The 23,226-nt window shown below is 44.9% G+C and overlaps 1 protein-coding gene across 4 annotated transcripts in view; it reads right to left on the bottom strand.

The window, feature by feature from the left end:
• LOC134944595 (uncharacterized) overlaps positions 1-23,226 on the bottom strand; it is a 43,390-nt gene that overhangs the window by 5,298 nt on the left and 14,866 nt on the right. For all 4 annotated transcript variants that reach the window (XR_010181909.1, XR_010181911.1, XR_010181910.1 and 1 more), the window contains one exon: positions 4,133-4,156. Coding sequence is in view for 1 of the 4 variants with exons in the window: in XM_063933279.1 (XP_063789349.1) it covers positions 4,133-4,156 (24 nt within the window). In the remaining 3 variants the exon portion in view is untranslated. The remainder of the gene's footprint in view (positions 1-4,132; positions 4,157-23,226) is intronic.

Raw genomic sequence — 23,226 nt, 5'->3', positions numbered from 1 at the left:
CTACATTGTGCCGCTACAAGTAAACCATAGTGGGGAAGGAGGTGCGTGGCACAGCTCTAATTAGGGGTTTGTCGTTTCCTATATCACAGCAGTCACAAGTTTAAGGGTATACTCATCATTCGAGGCAATGGGTGAATAAAACATTTGCATATCACTGCGATTTTAAATATTTCATCAGGCGCTATTTCTCAAAGTAGTCATATGTGGACCAATTCCAAATACAGAATCGCAGCAGCAAACATTCCCTGATGGGTTCTATATGAAGAGATCCCTCTTCGCACTCCGATAGCGCTGTGTATTGGAAAGGGCTATGCCATCATTATAAGATTAAGAGTGACAAGTACTAAGCAGTGATAAAAGTGGAGAAGTGACCCAGTGGAGAAGTTGCTCATGGCAACCAATCAGCTGCTCTGTATACTTTTATAGTATGCAAATTATAAATGTTATGTCAATGCTGATTGGTTGCCATAGGCAGCTTCTCCACTGGCTCACTTCTCCACTTTTATCACTGCTTAGTACATGTCCTGCAAACAAAAACAAGTGTTTCCGCACCGGTATAATATGACTAAATCCCCGTATAGTGAAATGACCTCAAAGTCTGAGTATATATGGGGGGACGTGCTACCTGCTACCTAGAGAACATGTATTTTATCAAAAAAGAAGAAAGGAGGTAGCATTGTGGTGCACACAGTCATAAACTGACTAATGTTTATTAATTAAAACGTAACTTTTATTAGTTGTAGGACCTAAAATAAACTCCCCACCTATCTAAAAAGCGAAATATTAAAATTTAGAAGATAGTAAGAGATGAAATAATAAAATCTGGCGCTGGGGCACCTAATGTGACTCCTGCTTATATTAAATAATCGATCCAAATATCGGTGATAATATTGTGTCTACAAGTGGTATTTAATTTTCACCACTAAATATATTGTCCAGTGATCCACAAACAAACAAAAACAAAAACAACAATCACTCCTCCTCTATTTTACCCATATCGTTGTATAATTAAGGAGTGATTAACAAGTAGAGATGAGTTTTATAGTGATTTCTATCCCTGAGTGGTTGAATAGGACAATATAACATCCTATGTGAGCTGAACTGTCCACTCAGTTGGATATGTTTCCCCCATACAATGTTGCAAAAAACTGAAAAGATGTGTATATATTCTGCTTGGTTGTTCACTGTTATGAAATAACAAAACAGGTCACTGTAACAATGATGTTGCAAATTGGTTATGAATTCTTTTCTCTATAAACTGCTAAAGTGCAGAGCGTGATCTAAAGTTCACTGATCACTGCTGCCCACAAATCTGGTGATAATCCACTGTATTGTGGGAATGCCAGGTTGTAACTGCTCCCAATTGCTAAATAAATGTATTCCTTTTAAACGGCTTAACAATTTAAGCTTATACAGAGCTCCAAGGACTGCATCCAAGGAGTATCGTAGAGTGACAGAATGGTTAATTTATTGAAATAATAACAGCTTGACTCGTTATTCCTACCTCTGTACACTACTGAGGCTTGCAGTCTATTCTCAGAATAAATACTATGTTCAGCGCATCTCACAGAAATGATGGTAGTTCACTTCCATAAAGGTTAAGGGGATTATATTCCCTCATGTGCTGTTTTAGTGAATATATCTCTTTTAGATGTGTTAATTGGTCAGACTTAATTAATTACCCTTCAGGGTGTACAATGGACCGTCCAACTTGGTCACCATTCCGACACAATTATACTGCTAACGTGTTACACATTGAATCCAAATTGCTTCCTGACCTTATACAAGTGTTAATATGTACTTATATAGTCCTATATCCTTCACGCATTAACAAGTAAGCTGTATACATAATATTCAGTCATCAGTGTCTCTTTATGTATCTAATTGGTAACAGCCTGTTAGATTAACTTTAGCCGTACTGAGTAGAAGGGTGTTGAAAGGTGATAATCTGCACTATGTTACATACAGTTATAACTCTTACCTAATAGAAGAAACTGGGGATAACATCTCATACTCTCATGCTAGGGGCAGTGTTATATTTCATGAACACCTTGCGCCCTTCAATTGGATCACTTTAATTACGATAACACATAACATATATTTCACAATATTGCTAGGAGCACATATAGGGCCGTCAGCGCCTCACTCCAATGCGCATTTCGCCCGTAGCTTAATCATGGAGCTGAGACTATATAAGTACATATAAGGTCAGGAAGCAATTTAGCTTCAATGTGTAACACGTTAGCAGTATAATTGTGTCAGAATGGTGACCAAGTTGGACGGTCCATTGTACACCCTGAAGGGTAATTAATTAAATCTGATCAATTAACACATCTAAAAGAGATATATTCACTAAGGCAGCACATGAGAGGGAATATAATCCCCTTAACCTTTATGGAAGTGAACTACCATCATTTCTGTGAGATGCGCTGAATATAGTATTTATTCTGAGAATAGACTGCAAGCCTCAGTAGTGTACAGAGGTAGGAATAACGAGTCAAGCTGTTATTATTTCAATAAATTAACCATTCTGTCACTCTACGATACTCCTTGGATGCAGTCCTTGGAGCTCTGTATAAGCTTAAATTGTTAAGCCGTTTAAAAGGAATACATTTATTTAGCAATTGGGAGCAGTTACAACCTGGCATTCCCACAATACAGTGGATTATCACCAGATTTGTGGGCAGCAGTGATCAGTGAACTTTAGATCACGCTCTGCACTTTAGCAGTTTATAGAGAAAAGAATTCATAACCAATTTGCAACATCATTGTTACAGTGACCTGTTTTGTTATTTCATAACAGTGAACAACCAAGCAGAATATATACACATCTTTTCAGTTTTTTGCAACATTGTATGGGGGAAACATATCATCCAACTGAGTGGACAGTTCAGCTCACATAGGATGTTATATTGTCCTATTCAACCACTCAGGGATAGAAATCACTATAAAACTCATCTCTACTTGTTAATCACTCCTTAATTATACAACGATATGGGTAAAATAGAGGAGGAGTGATTTTTGTTTTTGTTTGTTTGTGGATCACTGGACAATATATTTAGTGGTGAAAATTAAATACCACTTGAAGACACAATATTATCACCGATATTTGGATCGATTATTTAATATAAGCAGGAGTCACATTAGGTGCCCCAGCGCCAGATTTTATTATTTCATCTCTTACTATCTTCTAAATTTTAATATTTCGCCTTTTAGAAAGGTGGGGAGTTTATTTTAGGTACTACAACTAATAAAAGTTACGTTTTAATTAATAAACATTAGTCAGTTTATGACTGTGTGCACCACAATGCTACCTCCTTTCTTCTTTTTTGATATAGTACATGTCCCCCTAAGTTCCAACCAGCCAACTAGAGCAGATGATAACCCTACAGCACCTTAGAAGTATGCACTAGAGATGAGCAGTTCGGTATGTTCAGAATGTCATCTTATTGGTTATCTGGCTGTCACTTGCTTTGGATAACCAATAAGATAGATGAAAATTTACGATACGTTTGTGAAAAGAACCAAATCTGAACCGAACCACACATCTCTAAGGATAGCTACATTCAGTTTTATATATCAAACTATAGAGGTTCATATAGCATTTCATAATGTACAGTATAAAGCAGATATACAACTTTGTTTTCTATATTATTTACAGTACTTTCTTTATGTTCTCTGTCCCTTATAGCTGCCGCCATCTTGAATAAGACAATGACTATAACTGTTTTGCACTGCTTCTGCAAGTCTGAGATGAAGTACTGCTACAGATTAGTGATTTTAGTATCAAAGTATTGTGATCAATTAGTAAATGAATGTCTGACTAGCATGGGATTACTTTGGGCACAGTGACTTTGATGTAAGGTTTGCCAGGTTAAAACAATATAGAGTGGGTTTTGCAAAATGTTTATGTGCTTAATGTGAAATCCAAGTCTTTTACATGTGTCCTATTTGAGGAGGAGTCAGATGATACAAGTGTTAGAATAGCGCAACTAAAGGCTGGTGGCTCTTCTGTAATCACCCGGTTGGTTTTGCCTAACTCAGGAATCGCCCCCATGCCTGCATCTCGCAGGCTATTATATAAGGCCTGAAGAGTCCACAATTCAGTAATAGGTCTTGAGGGATTACTTACCGTAGTATGGCATGATGGAGTGACCTTTATAATAACAAAATATATAAAGAATTAGTCATTATACATCCATTTATTCAGACAGGGTAAACATTAGAATATAATCATTTAGAGATATCTACAATTAATTATAGATGAAACTGATATACTTATTTATATATTTAGTGATTTTGATCCCTTCATAGAGCCGATCATTGGTTATAAAGTGCCTCTTATGACTCTTATATCCCATGTACTCTGCCATTAGCACAGTTGGGTTATATAGCTCCATAAGCAGATATGGAAGAATAGGTACAGTATGAACAGTCAGCAACTGATGTTCATTTTCTAAACCAATGCCTCGCTACACCAGGAGGATATTCCAATTTTTCATACATACTATATCTATTTGCTGTCTATCATGTAGCATTTTACAGAAATAACTGACATCTGGATATAGCTATTAACCACTTGCCTGGCATGGTCGCATCAGAAGCAACCACACCAACAAGTGCTTAATTTGACCTGGTCACACAGGATGCAACCAGTCAGATAAGGTGTTTGCAGCTGCAGGGAAGAGAAACTTCCCTCTGCTGCTGCTCTAAGAGGCCTTTACCTTCCTGAATCCTCCCCCCCAGTGTTCGGTTAGCACAGACAATAGATCGCAGACAATAGCAGCCGCTGGGGAAGTGTAAATCAACCCCACCAAGACCTTTCTGTGTACATGGTGGATGTCCCCACTGTTAAAAGGAAAGTTGTGATGGTCACAATGTTTCCGATGTTTTCAATGTTCTGATGGCTCTGACCAATGTTCCGATGTTTGAGTGAAAACTTTTTTTAATAAAAAAAAATGACATGCCATGCCAATGCCCCCTGTACCAAAGAGCTTAGTCCCAGTGTCTGTAGATATGCTCACCTCCTATATGTAGATATGCACTCCTGCCACCCAAAGCCGCGGCCTCTTTGTCTCTGGACTTAGCTAGTCATATGGTGCTATAATTACACATAGCTGCCAACATTCCCAATTGGAAATCTAAGGCGGGGTACACACGGAGAGACTTGTGCCTGTGTGATAAGCGATCTAGGTTAGCACAGATCGCTCAGCACACATCACTATACACCGCTATATACACAGCTATGTGTGCTGAGTGTTCAATACCCTTCAACATTTTACACATAAAAATCAGTATAAACTATAAAGGGGGCGTGGCCACAGGTAAAGGGGGTGTGGCCATGCCCCTTTTCCTTACCTTTCAATGGAAGTTTGGAGAGCCAAAAATCGGTACAGACCATAAAAAAGGTAATGTACCTGCTGAAATGGTACAGTTGGAGGGTATGAGTGTTCTGTATACACATGCTAGGCGATCTGACTAGATTTTACCTGCATGCTTGAAAGATCTGAGCCAGCGATAGTAACACACGGGGCTGTGCATCGCTATTGCTATGGGGCTTACAAACGGAGCGATGATTTGTGCTTAATTTCTAAGCAATCTAGTCAGATCGCTTACAATATAGGTAAAAATCATCCCATTGTATGGGGCATAAGACAAATGTGCCACAGAATGATGTCCCTGCTGATCTTACATGTGTGGGAGATTATCCTCTCCACACTGCGACTAGTTGCACCTGTGACTTAGCCGCTATAAGTACGCACACTCCGTTGCGGACACACTTGCCGTGGCTATCTTACCACGGATAAGCAAGGTAAGCAAGGACCCATCTGTACAGTACAGCAACTTTCTCTGAGGTGACTTCCATGTTTTTCAGGACTGCATGCCTGATAATTCTAATTCTCTTGCTACATGTCTGTCAGCAGTCACAGCTCTACTGTCAGGGTAATCTTTCCTCTGCATAGGTGTGTGGTTAGAATACCGATTGTCAGGATCCCGGCAGCGGCGATATTAGATATCGAACCCCTCTGCATATCCCTAATGCACACGTACACTGAATAGTATTTGCTCACTCTTGGTAACATGTGAGTATTCCCAGCAATGTACGGGAAACATTTACAATATCAGGTCTAAATAACATGAATTTGGATCTCCACTTTAAATGCCCTCTATGCTAAATCCACATGAATACAGTAGGTGGTGGAGCCCCATCATTCACTATATGTAGCAGGATCACAGGACTCACATACAGACTAGGCCTATGCATTGTAGAGTAGTGAGTGCGGGCATCATACAGAATAGAGGGAATGATGAGAGTGCCAGAGGAGGAACCTCCCCCAATGTACTAATATTGGGCAGAGAGGAGATTTAGCAAAGCCATCAAGTGGAAAACACCATGAGCAGATGTTTCAGAAATAATGAATATCCTATACATACCTGACACTGACACCTGAGGATGGAGAGTGAGATATGATCACTCAGATAGGACTCAGCCACTTTTATAGCAGCAGGAGGACAGCGTGGAATAAAACAGATGCAAATGATAAGAGGCTGGGCACAGAACGGGAAACTCAATTTACATTCCAAGTTAATTTTAATTAATTATAAGACATTTCAAGTCTCTGAGACACCTGTGATAATAATATAATAACAAGTCTGTCAGCCAATGACAGAGTAAGACAAGATTGCACTGGACATAAGATATGTTTATCAGTATTAATATGTAGCACATAAAGCCCACTACTATTACTGACAGCTGCTGATTCATGTTGTGTGTTATAAAGTCTAATAGGGAGGAATTCTAATTACATAGGAGTCTCTTCTCCAGGCAAATTAGCCTCCACTCCAGATCCTGTAAAACAGGACACTACTGCTCGGAACCCCGTCTACACCTCATTGCTTAATAAATGAATGTACTTTCTTAATTAGTTTATATTTAACAGATAATACTTATCTCAGTCCCGGCCTAATTTCTTGAGAAACTGGACATTTGGGGAGCGACAGCATGATTCTGACAGCGGCACCAGCAGCAGCACTGGGTGCAGGGTAGGGGAACGTGATCTTGGCAGCAGCAAAGAGTGCAAGAAGGGTGGAGCTCTCTGTCCCCTACGATTGTGGCAGTCAGCTGGCAGAGGGGTGACAGCCTGGGTGAATGAAGGGCGGCGACCACTGTGGGGACATACTGGGTGCAGGTGTGGCACCCCGGAATAAAACTGAATATGCCCCTTTAAAACATGAATGAAAGTGTTTTGCACCTGACATTTCCAGCAGAGATGAGCGGGTTCGGTTCTCAGAGAACCAAACCCTACCGCACTTCACCAGCTGAGTCCGGATCCGAGTCAAGCTCGGGTTTTCCCGCCTGACTCGGAAACCAGAAAGGCAAAACGTCATCATCCTGCTGTCGGATTCTCGCGGGGTTTGAATTCCATATAAGGAGCCGCGCATCGCCGCCATTTTCACTCCGGCATTGGAGAGTGTAGAGAGAGGATGTGTCTCCGTCCTCAGTGTCCTGCATCAGTTTAGTGTTAGTGTCTTGTGCTGCATCAGTCCAGTCACAGTGGTGGTGTCCTCTGCTGCCATATGGCCAGTGCTGCTGTATAAGTCCAGTCCATTGCAGTGGTGCTGTGTTGTCCTGCATCAGTCCAGTGGTAGTGTCTTGTGCTGCATCAGTCATAGTGGTGATGTCCTCTGCTTTCATATGTCCAGTGCTGCTGTATAAGTCCAGTCCATTGCAGTGGTTCTGTGTTGTCTTGCATCAGTCCAGTGGTGGTGTCCCTGTGCTGCTGTATATGTGCAGTGACACTGCCGTATATGTCCAGTGATACTGCCGTATATGTCCTTTGATACTGCCGTATATGTCCATTGATACTGCTGAATATGTCCAGCGGTACTGCCGTATAATTCCAGTGATCCTGCTGTGTAATTCCAATAGTACTGGCGTACAAAAGACAATATGGCAGTGTTCCGTGCGCAACAGCCGCTAGTAATGCTTAAACTCCTGTGAGGTTTCTTCCAACCCCTCACCACAAGTGCACAGAATATACAAAAAAATGGAGAATATAACTTAACCAGCGCTTGTGTTTAGGCGTCCAAAATCTGGCGTATTCCTTATCTATTCGTCCTCATAGTAAATCATATGGAAGAAAAAAGATGTATATAGCATAACACCTTTAATTATCACACAACAATAAAACAAATAGCAGCACAAATCCTGGAGTATTAACAGGTGCAGTGGATAATTACCAGATGTTCCAGAACTGTGATTAAACAGTTCTAAATAGGCATAGAGATATAACTGCAGGAATTCCGGATTTCCCCAAGTAGTCGGTCAGATGATATTGTAACCGTGTCTCCACTCCACTGCAAACCCGTGGTCACCTCCCTGGATCTCACCAACGCGTTTCCACCCCGGGCTGGGGTCTTTTTCAAGGTGCAAAATGTGCAATGTAGCTCTCTTTACAACTCCTGATATTTAACTAAACAGGGCACCAATCATAGTCCATCAGGTCCAGCTGGACCCTATACATTAATCACCTAAAGTTCCGTGGTCCTCTGCTGGACCTGTACGTCACTTCCCCCGTTGCCCTGGTTACCCGTCCCTCGATATAATCACTGCGTCCGGCCGCGTCTCTGTTGCCATAGCAACCCGTTGCTCCTAATCCGGAAATACGTCTTGTAGCGGTGTACGTCATCCCGCTCTCATACAACGGCCAAACAGCGTCCCGGTTGCCATGGTGATGAAAGTCTCTATACCCGTCAGTATAGTTTCATGCCGGACATTGATTTGTCTATAAAATTGAGACATCCTTTTACAATATACACAAATTCAATGTATATTCAAGTCATACAGTACAGTTAACACATTAAATACTATAATAATCCAGACCACCAGTATATAAAAGATATATATGTAAAAAATATATAAAAATAGAATCCCGGGATTTTACTAGACTATACATTAATCACGGAACTTTAGGTGATTAATGTATAGGGTCCAGCTGGACCTGTTGGACTATGATTGGTGCCCTGTTTAGTTAAATATCAGGAGTTGTAAAGAGAGCTACATTGCACATTTTGCACCTTGAAAAAGACCCCAGCCCGGGGTGGAAACGCGTTGGTGAGATCCAGGGAGGTGACCACGGGTTTGCAGTGGAGTGGAGACACGGTTACAATATCATCTGACCGACTATTGGGGGAAATCCGGAATTCCTGCAGTTATATCTCTATGCCTATTTAGAACTGTTTAATCACAGTTCTGGAACATCTGGTAATTACCCACTGCACCTGTTAATACTCCAGGATTTGTGCTGCTATTTGTTTATTGTTGTGTGATAATAAAAGGTGTTATGCTATATACATCTTTTTTCTTCCATATGATTTACTATAAGGACGAATAGATAAGGAATACGCCAGATTTTGGACGCCTAAACACAAGCGCTGGTTAAGTTATATTCTCCATTTTTTTGTATGGTACTGGCGTACAAGTCCAGTCCAGTGGTACTGCAGCATATGTCCAGTGATACTGCTGTATATGTCCTTTGATACTGCCGTATATGTCCATTGATAGTGCCGTATTTGTCCAGCGGTACTGCCGTATAATTCCAGTGATCATGCCGTATAATTCCAGTGATCCTGCCATACAATTCCAGTGATCCTGTCTTATAAGTCCAGTGATCCTGCTATATAATTCCAGTCCAGTGGTACTGCCGTATATGTCCAGTGGTACTGCCGTATATGTCCATTGATACTGCTGTATATGTCCATTGATACTGCTCTATATGTCCACTGATACTGCCATATATGTCCAGCTGTACTGCTGTATAATTCCAGTGATCCTGCTGTGTAATTCCAGTGATCCTGCTGTATAATTCCAGTGATCCTGCGTATAAATCCAGTCCAGTGATACTGCCATATATTGTCTAGTAATACTGCTGTATATGTCCATTGATTGTGCCGTATATATCCAGCGGTACTGCCGTATAATTCCAGTGATCCTGCCGTATAGTTCCAGTGATCCTGCAATTGGATCTTGAGCCTCCCGTGGTGGATCAGGCCAGGGTGCAACAACCACAAGATCAAAATCTTGCACCTTATCCTCCTCATATACGAGGGGAACCCCTTCAGAAGCAGGTTCCTGGATGACTTCGGAAGTAGACTCCTGTATTGCCACTAGCTTAGCCATGACTTGCTCATGTAGGTGAGACACCTCCAAAGGTACTGTCTTTGTCTGTGATTCATCAGAGAAAGTCTCACATGTGCACTGGATGTCCAGATCCAGGGCCTTCTGAACCTGTGATGTCCCATCAGGGATTAACTTCTGAACATACATCGCGTCAACAGGTGAAGGATCCTGGGTTTCCAAGACCTCAACAGAAGCAATCTCCAACTCAGGTAAGACTTCCTGTTCTAGGATGGGCTCTTGGGTAGTCATCAAATTGCCGTCTGTCCACGTAGCTTCCTGGGGTTCATCATTCTACCACAGATCCAGCAGATTAGAGGATTCTTGTTTTGGAGGTGGATGATCACTTGACATCAAGTAAACCTCTCCCCGCTCCATTACCACTACCTCCTCACTCCCTGTCAACTTAGGAGCAGCCGGGCATCCCACATCCTCATCTCATGTCTCCATAAACACATCTTCTGTGAGCCCCTGTGGCTGCCATGCTCTATCTTGAACAGGTTCTACTGAACTCAGGGCTTTGTTCCACTTTCACCCAAGCCACTATGACGTTCTTTTTCCAGAGAATGAGGTGATCCTGCTTCGGAGGAACTTCTCACTGCAGTCCCAGTGCTTAACAACAAAACACTGCCATCTGATGTGGCTCTCTCTTGCTGCTTGAAAAATTCCCGTGGATTTTCTGTGCACTGAGCAATAATGGCTGCAGCTTCCTCCATGCTCTGGAATGGCAATACCGACTGAATGGACATTAGTGCCTGTAAATGCTCTACCTCTGAGGAAGGGCCCTCATTTCCACTTTCCAGGCAGATGGCCTTACTAGTGTCATAGCAGGGAGCCTTTCAGGCCTTAGGCACTGGCAGCTCTGGCTCAACTTTCCTGTTCCTTCTGGCTGGAACAGGGAATCCAGTATAGCCGGGTTCCAATACAGTATGGTACCATTCTTCCACAGCTTGCACCACCGTTGGCATCATTTCGCCCGAAGATGGCATCTCCATTTCTGCTGATAATGTCCCTGACCCAAACTTTGGCATAACGTCTTAAGCAATTGGTGTAGCTACGCCTCTGTCTGAACTGAAACTAGGCATAGCCAATAGGTTTAGCTGAGAAACCTCCCCATGAAGCTCCACCAAGTCTTGCGACAGAGCCTTATTGGCCAGCACCAGACTTCCATCTCATATCTGGCCACAGGAGATTTCTCTAATAGTCAATGGCTATGTACTACAAAGTTTTCAGATCTGGGTTTAACCTTTGCCAAGGTTTTCTGCAATTCTGACTACTGGCCTGAGAGCTTAGCAATCTCTTTTCTACTCTTTCCCAATTTGGTCAGAGAGTCAGACAAAAGAGATACCTTCTTCTCCAACTTTTGCATTAAAGTGTTCACCTGTTCTTGAAGAAAATCACACTTTTCCTTAAGCTCTTCTAGCTCCTGGTCCTTTAATAGGACATTATTTTCAAGGTAACTTATTGTGTGACACCAAAAAAAAAAGGTCCATGCTAAAATCTTCCCCAAGATCTGGACTACTCCCCAATAAGCTCTCAACTTGACTCTCCAACTGTGGGGCTTTAATAGGGTCACATAAGTTCCTGACCTGAGGTTTTAGAGCTGTTACCCCTTTTGTTTTTTTTTAGCATGAATTCTCTTTTTGTTACCCATTTGAAGAGACACTTCAGAATATGCTGTATATCTGAAAATCTTTATTCACCCTGTTACCTTTGAAAACTGTAAGTGAAAGGGAAAATGAAAATTCCTTTTTTCTTTTTAGCACAGATTAAGCTATTAACAAAGCACTGAACGGTAGCATGTACATAGTGGTCCCAAATACCTTACACTGGTAGTGTAAATAAATATCTTCTCCCTTCAGGCTCTTAAAACTAGAACTCAGGGATTGCTGGGACACATAGTGCCACAAAATTTCTCTAGTTAAATAGAACCACATTTATAAAAGGTTTCAACTTTGCTTGATTGGTCTTAATGAGCTAATTAACCAGGACACCAGACTTCCATTACCAGATTTTGCAGGCACAGGTAAAAATAAGCTTGGAACAGAAATTCAGTCATAAATTATCAGCTGCTTGCAACCCCTTAGAGCAAATCAGCACAGCTACTTTCAATGAATGGTGCAAAGCATATCAGACAGAACAGGCCATGCACCCTGTTTAACCTCTTTGTTGCCAATGCAAACCTTTACACCAAAATCAAACACATTCAGTTTAAACAAAACATATCATTATTTTTACCCCGTGGGGTTGGTCTTAACCACTACTCATGACACCCTTGGTCTGGTACTGATGCCCACAAGTTCAGCTTGGTCTGGAGTTCACTGGTATGTGTGCCGCTACCTTGCCACGTGTGAAATGACTAGCAGAAGGGCGCCACTTTGGGTGCCATTTGTAACAGGAGTCTTGCTAGAATGTGCTCTGTTACAAAAATTCCACCAACGACCAACTCCAGGCTTGTACAAAAACAACAAATACCTTTTATTCAAGTAGCTCAAAAACAAAGATATACATAAACAAAGATCACTGTCTTCAGTATAACTACCAGGGAGGTTAGGCCCTGCCTCACTCCCTCTTAATAAGGAACCCTTCAGGTCCCGGCATCCTGACACTAGTGGCCCAGCCCTCTGGATCCCACTGTCATTAGCAGGCCTATCACCTGGACACTAACTGCCTTCAGGAGCCCTAACTCATGGGAGAGACTCTGCTTTAAACCCAGCACCCAGGTACTGGCTGATGAAGCAGCTTCTTGGGCTAAAAAGCCTATAAGACCTGGTTTGGGCCAAATGGATGGGTACTGCAGTGCCAACCCTAGATGGGCCAGATGTTTATGCCGCACACTTGTGTCGCTGAGCTTAGTCATACAGCCACCTCGGTGCAACCTTTTGACCTGAAAACAATATTGTGAGGTGTTCAGAATAGACTGGAAATGAGTGTAAATGAATGTTATTGAGGTTAATAATACCGTAGGATCAAAATTACCCCCAAATTCTGTGATTTTAGCTGTTTTTGTGTTTTTTCAAAAATCATCCAGATCCAAAAGCAAAACCAAAACCCGAAAGGGTGGTTTTGGCAAAACCAATCCAAAACCAAAACATGAGCGGGGAATTAGAACCAAAACCAAACACAGAAAGTGCCCACCGCACATCTCTAGTTTCCAGGCAGAAACAGCGTTGGTTTTGCCTTGTAAATGATTGTAGCTTTTAAAAAAACTTACAAGTTCTGCTGGAATCTTGGAGCTCCGGCCGTCACGTACAGCATTACATCCGGCCTTGGTATACAGACACCTTTTCATTTGAGTGATTATCATAAAGAAAGTAGGGATGAGTGGGTTCACTGAAATTCCCAGAACTTTGCAATCCGAGTCCAGCTCGGGACTTCCTGCCTAAAGGTGGGTACACACTTATAGATATATCTGCAGATCAATTGATCTGCAGCTATATCTATGGACGGATCGGGCAGTGTGCTGTGCATACACACTGCCCGATCCGTCGGGGACTGACGTCATGAACTGGGCGGGCGCGTACGCATGCCCGCCCAGTTCAGCTGTCAATCACCGCCGGCCACCGCAGCATGTGTACGGGCGGTCGGCCGACCGCCCCGTACACACACAGCGACGCGCCAATATATCGGTAGATATATTGGCCGTCGGCTGTGCTGCGCAGCCGACGCGATACGTCTGTGAACGACGGAGTTCACAGATGTATCGCCCGTACACACTGGCCGACGGTCCCGCGATATATCGGCCGTTCAAGAGAACGGCCGATATATCGACCAGTGTGTACGGGCCTTTACTCGGATCCCAAAGCGGGGCCGAATGTCATCTTCCCGCTGTCAGATTCTAATGTTTTTTTGATTATACTGTATATAAGTCCCGTGCATCGGCCCCATCTTCACTCCAGCTGTGGAGAGTGTACTAGATGGATGTGTCCAACTCCAATACTGTGTCTGGCGTGGCGTGGGTCAAATGCTCTGTCTGCTGTATCTGAAGGGGGTTTTCTCTCTGTCTGCTGTATCTGAAATTGGTGCTCTCTCTGTCTGCTGTATCTGAAAGGGGTGCTCTCTCTGCTGTATCTGAAAAAGGGGTGCTCACTCTGTCAGCTGTATCTGAAAAAGGGGTGCTCTCTCTGCCTGCTGTATCAAAGGATGATCTGTCTGTCCATCCAGGGGCTCTGCCCCAGTGCAAAATTAAAATAATAAAAGCTAAAAACAAAAAGCCTAAAATTATAATTATAAAAAATATATATATTATTTGTTTGTGCTGTACCCCAGTGTACTATACAATTTTTATTTTATTTTCATAAGTACTGTGACACTGGTGGTCAGACCACAGTCTATTATTTCCTACTCATTGCATGAAGCTGTCTGTGAAGTATTATGCAAAGCTGTTTGTGAAGTCAACTGCAGTGTGCAAATATTATATATATTTCTGACTCATTTGTGCAGCACTGTAACCACCAGCGTGTCATATAAAAAATACCACTACATATTTTTGACTCATTTGTGCGACGCTGTCGGTAAAGTCAACTGCAGTGTGTAATTATTATATATATTTCTGACTCATTTGTGTGTCACTTTAACCGCCAGTGTGTGACATATAAATTACTTCTACATAATTCGGACTCATTTGTGTGATGCTCTCGGTGAACATTCAGAAACTTTGGATAAGTACGTAAGCAGTCCAGAGACACCTAGCTGCCTTTTCTGTTATATCCAAGCACCTGCAACCCCCACCACCAACACCCTCATCATCAATTTCCTCCTCATTCAGGATCGTAAGTAGTCCTGTATCCAATTCCGCTGGAGGACCCTTGAGTGCTACGCTTACTGCTGCTCCTGTTGTTGCTGGTAGTCGATCTTCATCACAGAACGGGACCAGGAAGACTACTTATAGATGAACAAACAATTGACTGTTCAACAATCCTTTGCAAGGAAGATGAAGTATGACAGCATTCACCCAGTTGCAAAGCGGATAACTGAGGCCATAACAGCTATGCTGGTGTTAGACATGCATCCAGTATCTGCCATTAGTGCAGTGGGATTTAGACAGTTGATTGACATACTGTGTTCCCGGTACCAAATCCCGTCTAGATTCTACTTCACTAGACAAGCAATTCCCAACCTGTTCAGCGACTTTAAAAAAAGTGTTAATAGTGTCCTCAGAAATGCTGTTGTGCCCACTGTCCACTTAACCAAGGATATGTGGACAAGTGGAACAGGGCAAACTAAAGACTATATGACTGTGACAGCCCACTGGGTAGATGTACGTATTGCCTTCAGCAGCACCAACAGCAGCACCAGCAGCATCTGACTAATTCCAACTCATTCAGAGGCAGGCTACACTGTGTATCACCGGTTTAAGTAAGATGCACACCACTGAGAACCTCTTAGAAAAACTCAGGGAAATCATTGCACAATGGCTTACCCCACTCGGACTCTCCTCTGGATTTGTGATATCTGACAATGGGCCTAATTCAGGCGGTCATTTCGACCCGATCGCTCGCTGCAGTTTATCGCAGTGCAGCAATCGGGTCAAAACTGTGCATGCGCCGGCGCCACAGTGCGCCGACGCATGCCAGACGGCTGAAGGCCGTCGTTGCCTAGCGATCGCCTCTGAGGCAGAGGCAGTCACTGGGCGGGAGGGGGCTGGACGGCGGCGTTAAGCCGCCGTTTAGGGGGCGCGGTCCGGCCAACGCAGACGTGGCTGGAACATTGGGGGGTGGGGGGGGGGGGGGCGGGCCGCGATGGCTGCATGACATAACACACAGCCGCTGCGACCTGGGCAGCGAGGAGGTTCTCCCAGCCAGCCGCAGGAGCTGTGCTGGTCGTGAGCTACTCTTGAAGTGCAACGGCATCGCCGCTGTGCGATGCCTTTGCACTTCTGTGGGGGGGGGGGGAAGCGGCACTAACATGCAGGGTGGGTTAGCCCTCTGCTAGGTGTCCCCCCGCATGGCAGTGTGAATGATCTTAACTGTACTAATTTTAGCATATCTACGATCATCTCGGAATGACCCCCTCAGACCTGATTGTTGAAGCAAATTTGTTAACAGTTGGGCAAATACTTGTGCACTGCAGGGGAGGCAGATATAACATGAGCAGATAGAGTTAGATTTGGATGTGGTGAGTTCAATCTGCAATCTAAATTACAGTGTAAAAATAAAGCAGCCGGTATTTACCCTGCACAGAAACAAAATAACCCACCCAAATCTAACTCTCTCTGCAAATGTTATATCTGCCACACCTGCAGTGCACAAGGGAACTAATTCAGACCTGATCGAAGCCGTGCAAGATTTTGCACGGCTACAATCAGCCATCCTGACAAGCGGGGGCATGCCCAGCACAGGGCTAGTCCGCCCCACATGTCTGGCCCTCCTCCCTCTGCACAGATACAATAGCATCACATGGCAGCGATGCTAGTGCACCCGGAGAGTAAATCCCTACCTGAGTAGCATTGCTGCGCTGGTAGGCGACTTTTTGCCATGTCCCGATTCAGAGCAACTGCGTGTGATGTCACTCAGCCACCACGGCCTACCCCCCCGCACAGTCCAGGCACGCCTGCATTGCCTGGACCGCGCCCCCAAAATGGCTGCCGAATGCTGCTGGTCCGCCCCGTCCCACCCAGCGAACGCCTCTGCCTGTCAATCAGGCAGAGGCGATTGCTGGGCTGAGATGCCGATCGCATCTTTGGCATGCACATGCGCACTGCGGTGCGTTCGCAGTTCAGACCTGATCGCTCACTGTGTGAAAACTCACAGCAGCGATCAGGTCTGAATTAGCCCCATGGTTTTGCCCAACTGCTAACAAATTTGCAGCAGCGATCAGGTCTGAATTAGGCCCTATGCCACCAATATTGTGAGAGAATTACATCTGGGTTGTCACAACTGAGGGCCTGAGCTGACGGGAGGCAGCCTCAGTTGTAGGGGCTGAGATGTACCGGAACCTGGGAGGTTGTATCAGACCCCTGGACATGTAAGTAACATGAATAATAACTGCCCGAAGGCGTGACCACGACAACTTAGATAAAAGTCAATGATGTTTATTATGATAACTCCGCAACACAGCAGCAGTAAAAGAAAACGTAAAAGTCAGCAAATAATAAATACAGTTCCTGGGTACTACAGGATGGCAGGAGCCACAGGGCACTGGTAGTGTGAGATAGTTCTTATGATCTTCTAGATGGAAAGTCCTTACCAGGCCCGACTGTAGCAATGGAGATAACCCAGGATTGTGCCAGCTGGTGTTCCAGGAAAAGCTGGGTTGCTGAAGGTAAAACAGCTGCTGTGGATACTGGCTGGAACCAGACTGTTGTTAGCACGGAGTGGATACTGGCTGGAACCAATTAAATAATAAATGAACTTGGGAGCGATGAAATATGAACTGAAATGTAGAACTTGAGAGCGGAGAAATAATAATACCGGTGGAGAGTGGTAAAGTGTAGAAAGGACACCGGCCCTTTAAGGGAAGCTGTACTCTGCTGGAAGCTGAGCTGGAAGCAGGTAATGTTGTAGCTGGAAACAGATGAATCCACAATGGATTGGAGAGTCAGGCTACACCGCAGGTGGAATGCTGGTGCGGGTCTCTATGGTGGAAGTCTTGAGACAGGAGCTGGAACCTGGAAGACAATCACAGGAGAGAGACAAACAGGAACTAGGTTTGACAACCAAAGCACTGACGCCTTCCTTGCTCAGGCACAGTGTATTTATACCTGCAGCAAGGAAGGGATTGGCTAGGCAATTATGCAGATTAACAATACTGACAACAGATTGGAGGAAATGATCAGCTGACAGAATCCAAGATGGCTGCGCCCATGCAGACACTTGGAGGGAAGTTTGGTTTGTAATCCATGTGGTAATGAAAACAGTAATGGCGGCGCCGGCCACTGGAGACAGGAGACGCCAGGCTGACAAGTGCACATCCAACCACGCGGACACAGCGGAGGCCGCGGCTGACGTAATCGCCACTCTGACACTCTGCATGCAGAAGCTCAGGGACGGCGGCGGAGGCCGCGGGAGACGCCATGCCAGATGTAATAAGGCGTTACTGTGACAGCGTCTCAGAGAGACAGGAGAGGATGCAGGAATGTGAACATTAGGATAACAGATGGGATCCGGTCCTGGAGCGCTGAGCCAGCCTTAGGAGGCATCTGATGGGTAAGAAATGGCGTCCAGATACCCGGATCGTGACAGCACCCCCCCCTTTAGGAGTGGCCCCAGGACACTTCTTTGGCTTTTGAGGAAACTTGGAATGGAATCTCCGGACCAAGGCAGGAGCATGGACATCAGAAGCATTGGTCCATGAACGTTCCTCAGGACCATAACCCTTCCAGTCAATAAGATATTGTAGTTGACCGTAACGGTGACGTGAGTCCAGGATCTTGGCCACTTCATACTCAACGCCTCGTTGAGTTTGGACTTTCGGAGTTGGAGGAAGTGAGGAATGAAACCGATTCAAGATCAGCGGTTTCAATAGGGAAACATGGAATGTCCTGGGTATTTTTAAGAAGGGAGGCAACTGGAGTCTGTAAGCAACAGGATTGATGACTTGTTCAATCTTGAAAGGACCGATATAGCGAGGTGCAAACTTCATAACCTCAAATTCTTCGTGGATAACCATACCCGATCACCCACCTTGAGAGCAGGAACTGCTCGACGCTTCTTATCCGCAAACTTCTTGTACCTGAACGATGCCTTGAGCAGAGCTGATCGTACGCTCTTCCAGATATTGGCAAACTGATGCAAGGTGATATCCACTGCGGGAACAGAAGTTGCTGGAAGCGGTTGGAACTCAGGAACTTTAGGGTGGAATCCAAAGTTAGTGAAGAATGGTGTTGAAGCAGATGAAGAATGATACTGGTTGTTATGACAGAACTCGGCCCAGGGAAGTAATTGAACCCAGTCATCTTGAGAGGAGGACACATAGATGCGGAGGAAGGCCTCCAAGTCCTGATTCACCCTCTCGGTTTGACCATTGGTCTGAGGATGGTAAGCCGTGGAAAACTTTAGCTTGACTTGGAGGACTTGACATAAACTTCGCCAGAATTTGGCTGTGAATTGAACTCCTCGATCTGAGATAATTTCTTCAGGAAGACCGTGGAGTCGGAAGATCTCTTGTATGAATACTTGAGCCAACTTGGAAGCTGACGGAAGACCGGTGAGAGGAATGAAGTGTGCCATCTTGGTGAACCGGTCAACTACCACCCAGATGGTATTGAACTTGTTGCACATGGGTAAGTCTGTAATGAAATCCATCGACAAGTGGGTCCATGGTCGACGGGGAACGGATAGTGGAACCAGTTGCCCCGCAGGCGACTGGCGGGATACTTTATGTTGGGCACACTTTGGGCAAGATGCAATAAACTCCAAGACGTCCTTTTTCAGAGTTGGCCACCAATAGGACCTAGAGATAAACTCCAGGGTTTTTTGGATACCTGTATGTCCGGCAAAACGGGAAGCATGGGCCCAATGCATGAGCTTCTTCCTTAGCATCGGCTTCACAAAACTTTTCCCTGATGGGGGCGTAGAGTCCATCCCTACCGTGGAGAATGCCAACGGATTTATAATAGGATGCTTGTCTGAAGACTCTGACTCATTTTCTTGCTCCCATGAGCGGGAAAGGGCATCGGCCTTGCGATTCTGAGAGCCCGGACAGAACTGGAGTTTAAAGTCGAACCTGGAAAAGAAAAGTGCCCATCTGGCCTGACGAGGGTTGAGACATTGTGCGCCCTTCAGGTATAAAAGTTTCTTGTGGTCTGTAAGTATGGTGATTAAATGAGAAGCTCCCTCCAACAGATACCTCCACTCTTCTAGAGCGAGCTTGATGGCTAGCAACTCCTGGTCGCCAATGGCATAGTTGCGCTCAGCTGGGGAGAACTTCCGGGAGAAGAAACTGCAAGGATGTAAATGGCCATCTTTAGCCCTCTGAGATAACACCGCTCCTACTCCAACGGAGGAGGCATCCACCTCTAGGATGAAAGGAGAGTCGATGTCAGGCTGTTTCAGGACAGGCGCAGAGATGAACCTCTGTTTTAAAAGATGAAAAGCTTGCATGGCTTCTTCAGACCACTTGGACGGGTTAGCACCCTTCTTGGTGAAAGCAGTAATAGGCGCCACAATGGTGGAAAAGTCTCGTATAAACTTTCGGTAATAATTGGCGAACCCTAAGAACCTCTGGACCCCTTTGAGGGTTAAGGGTACCGGCCAATTCTGAATTGCTTGTAGTTTCTCAGGATCCATCTCTAGTCCGGAACCGGACACAATGTACCCTAGAAACGGAATGGACTTGACTTCAAAGACGCATTTTTCTAATTTGCAATAGAGATGATTGACACGGAGACGGGACAGAACCTCTTTAACCCAAAAACGATGTTCCTCTAAATCGTTGGCAAAAATGAGGATATCGTCTAGATAGACCACGACATGACGGTATAGAATGTCTCTGAAAATCTCATTGACAAAATGCTGGAAGACAGCTGGAGCATTGCTCAATCCGAAGGGCATGACGAGGTACTCATAATGTCCGTCACGGGTGTTAAAGGCGGTCTTCCACTCGTCACCCTCACGGATCCGGATGAGATTGTATGCACCTCGCAAGTCCAGCTTTGTAAAGATGGTAGCTCCGCTAACTCTGTCAAAGAGCTCAGTAATCAGGGGTAAAGGATAACGGTTCTTGATGGTAATGTCGTTCAAACCTCTGTAGTCGATGCACGGCCGCAGACCACCATCTTTCTTTTTTACAAAAAAGAAGCCTGCGCCGGTTGGGGAAGAAGAAGGTCGAATGAACCCCTTTGCTAGGTTCTCTTTAATGTATTCCTCCATAGAATGCGTCTCAGGCAGAGACAACGGATAAGTTCGGCCTCGAGGTGGAACCTTCCCTGGAACGAGATCAATCGGGCAGTCCCATTCTCTATGAGGAGGAAGGATATCAGCAGAAGCTTTACTGAACACATCCGTGAAATCTTGATATGGAGGAGGTGGAACATCAGACGACCTGGGGGAGGAAGAACAGACAGGCAATACTTTAAACAAACATGTCTCTGCACAGGAGGAACCCCATGCCAGGATTTGCGTAGTCGTCCAATCAATTGTAGGATTGTGAAGACGGAGCCATGGAAGGCCCAGGACCACAGGATGTGTGGCTCTTGGAATCACTAAAAGTGAAATAAGTTCGGAATGAAGAACTCCCACTCTCAGACGAACTGGTAGAGTCCTTAGAGCAATAACAGTATCAAAAATTTTACTGCCATCCACGGCAGTTAAGGAAAAGGAGGAAGGAAGTCTCTCGGTGGGTAGGGACCACCGTTTAACATAGGCTTCAGTAATAAAGTTCCCAGCTGCTCCGGAATCAAGGAGAGCAATGACGTTCCGATAACGTTGAGCAACTTGAAGCGAGACTGGGAGATTACAATCATGAGGAGATGGAGAGGAGATCAATACTCCTAGCCGGCCCTCTCCTGGGCGAGCTAGGGTTTGGAGTTTTCCCGGACGTTCGGGACAGGCATTGATGGTGTGAGACGGAGCTGCACAGTAAAGACAAAGAGACTCAGAGAGACGTCTTCGGCGCTCAGCAGGAGTTAAACGGGAACGGCCAATTTGCATGGGCTCATCTTTAGATGGTGACAGTTGACGAGGAGGAGGAGCAGAAGATTTTGGAACAGATGATCTTCCACGCTCAGTTGCTCTCTCTCTGAAACGTAAATCAACTTTCGTGCAGAGTGAGATTAGCTCATCTAACTTAGAAGGTAAGTCTCTGGTAGCTAACTCATCTTTAATAAGCTCAGATAAGCCATGCCAGAATGCAGCATACAGGGCCTCGTCGTTCCATGCCAGTTCGGATGCCAGGATCTGGAACTGTATCAGATATTGTCCTACAGTACGTGACCCCTGGCGTAAACGGAGAATCTCGGATGAAGCTGAGGTTACCCGGCCTGGCTCGTCGAAGATGCGCCTGAATGTTGACACGAATGCAGTGTAAGAAGATAGCAGGGTGTCGGACCTCTCCCATAACGGTGATGCCCAGTCAAGGGCGGAGCCACTGAGAAGAGAGATGATGTAGGCAATTTTTGTACGGTCACTGGGAAAATTGCCAGGTTGTAGCTCAAACTGAATCTCACACTGGTTGAGAAATCCCCTGCAGAATCTTGGAGATCCGTCAAATTTTGCTGGCGTTGGAAGATGAAGACGTGGAGCAGAAATGGGTAAGGTGGGTGGGGTTATAGCTGGAGTCACTGTGGTTGACGCACCAGATGCGCCTGATCCACGGAGAGTTGTCTGAATCCCATCCAGCCGAGTAGAGAGATCCTGGAGACAGCGGATGATGTGGCCCTGTGCAGCCTCCTGATGTTCTAGTCGGGCTGCCAGTTCTTGCATCGGCCTGGCCGCTTGATCCTGGTCTCCGGCTGGATTCATTAGGTCAGTGCTTACTGTCACAACTGAGGGCCTGAGCTGACGGGAGGCAGCCTCAGTTGTAGGGGCTGAGATGTACCGGAACCTGGGAGGTTGTATCAGACCCCTGGACATGTAAGTAACATGAATAATAACTGCCCGAAGGCGTGACCACGACAACTTAGATAAAAGTCAATGATGTTTATTATGATAACTCCGCAACACAGCAGCAGTAAAAGAAAACGTAAAAGTCAGCAAATAATAAATACAGTTCCTGGGTACTACAGGATGGCAGGAGCCACAGGGCACTGGTAGTGTGAGATAGTTCTTATGATCTTCTAGATGGAAAGTCCTTACCAGGCCCGACTGTAGCAATGGAGATAACCCAGGATTGTGCCAGCTGGTGTTCCAGGAAAAGCTGGGTTGCTGAAGGTAAAACAGCTGCTGTGGATACTGGCTGGAACCAGACTGTTGTTAGCACGGAGTGGATACTGGCTGGAACCAGTTAAATAATAAATGAACTTGGGAGCGATGAAATATGAACTGAAATGTAGAACTTGAGAGCGGAGAAATAATAATACCGGTGGAGAGTGGTAAAGTGTAGAAAGGACACCGGCCCTTTAAGGGAAGCTGTACTCTGCTGGAAGCTGAGCTGGAAGCAGGTAATGTTGT

This window comes from Pseudophryne corroboree, chromosome 7 (genome assembly GCF_028390025.1).
Source record: "Pseudophryne corroboree isolate aPseCor3 chromosome 7, aPseCor3.hap2, whole genome shotgun sequence".
Lineage (NCBI taxonomy): Eukaryota > Metazoa > Chordata > Amphibia > Anura > Myobatrachidae > Pseudophryne > Pseudophryne corroboree.
Note: the sequence above shows the minus strand (reverse complement) of the source record. Positions and strands in the feature narration are given on the sequence as shown.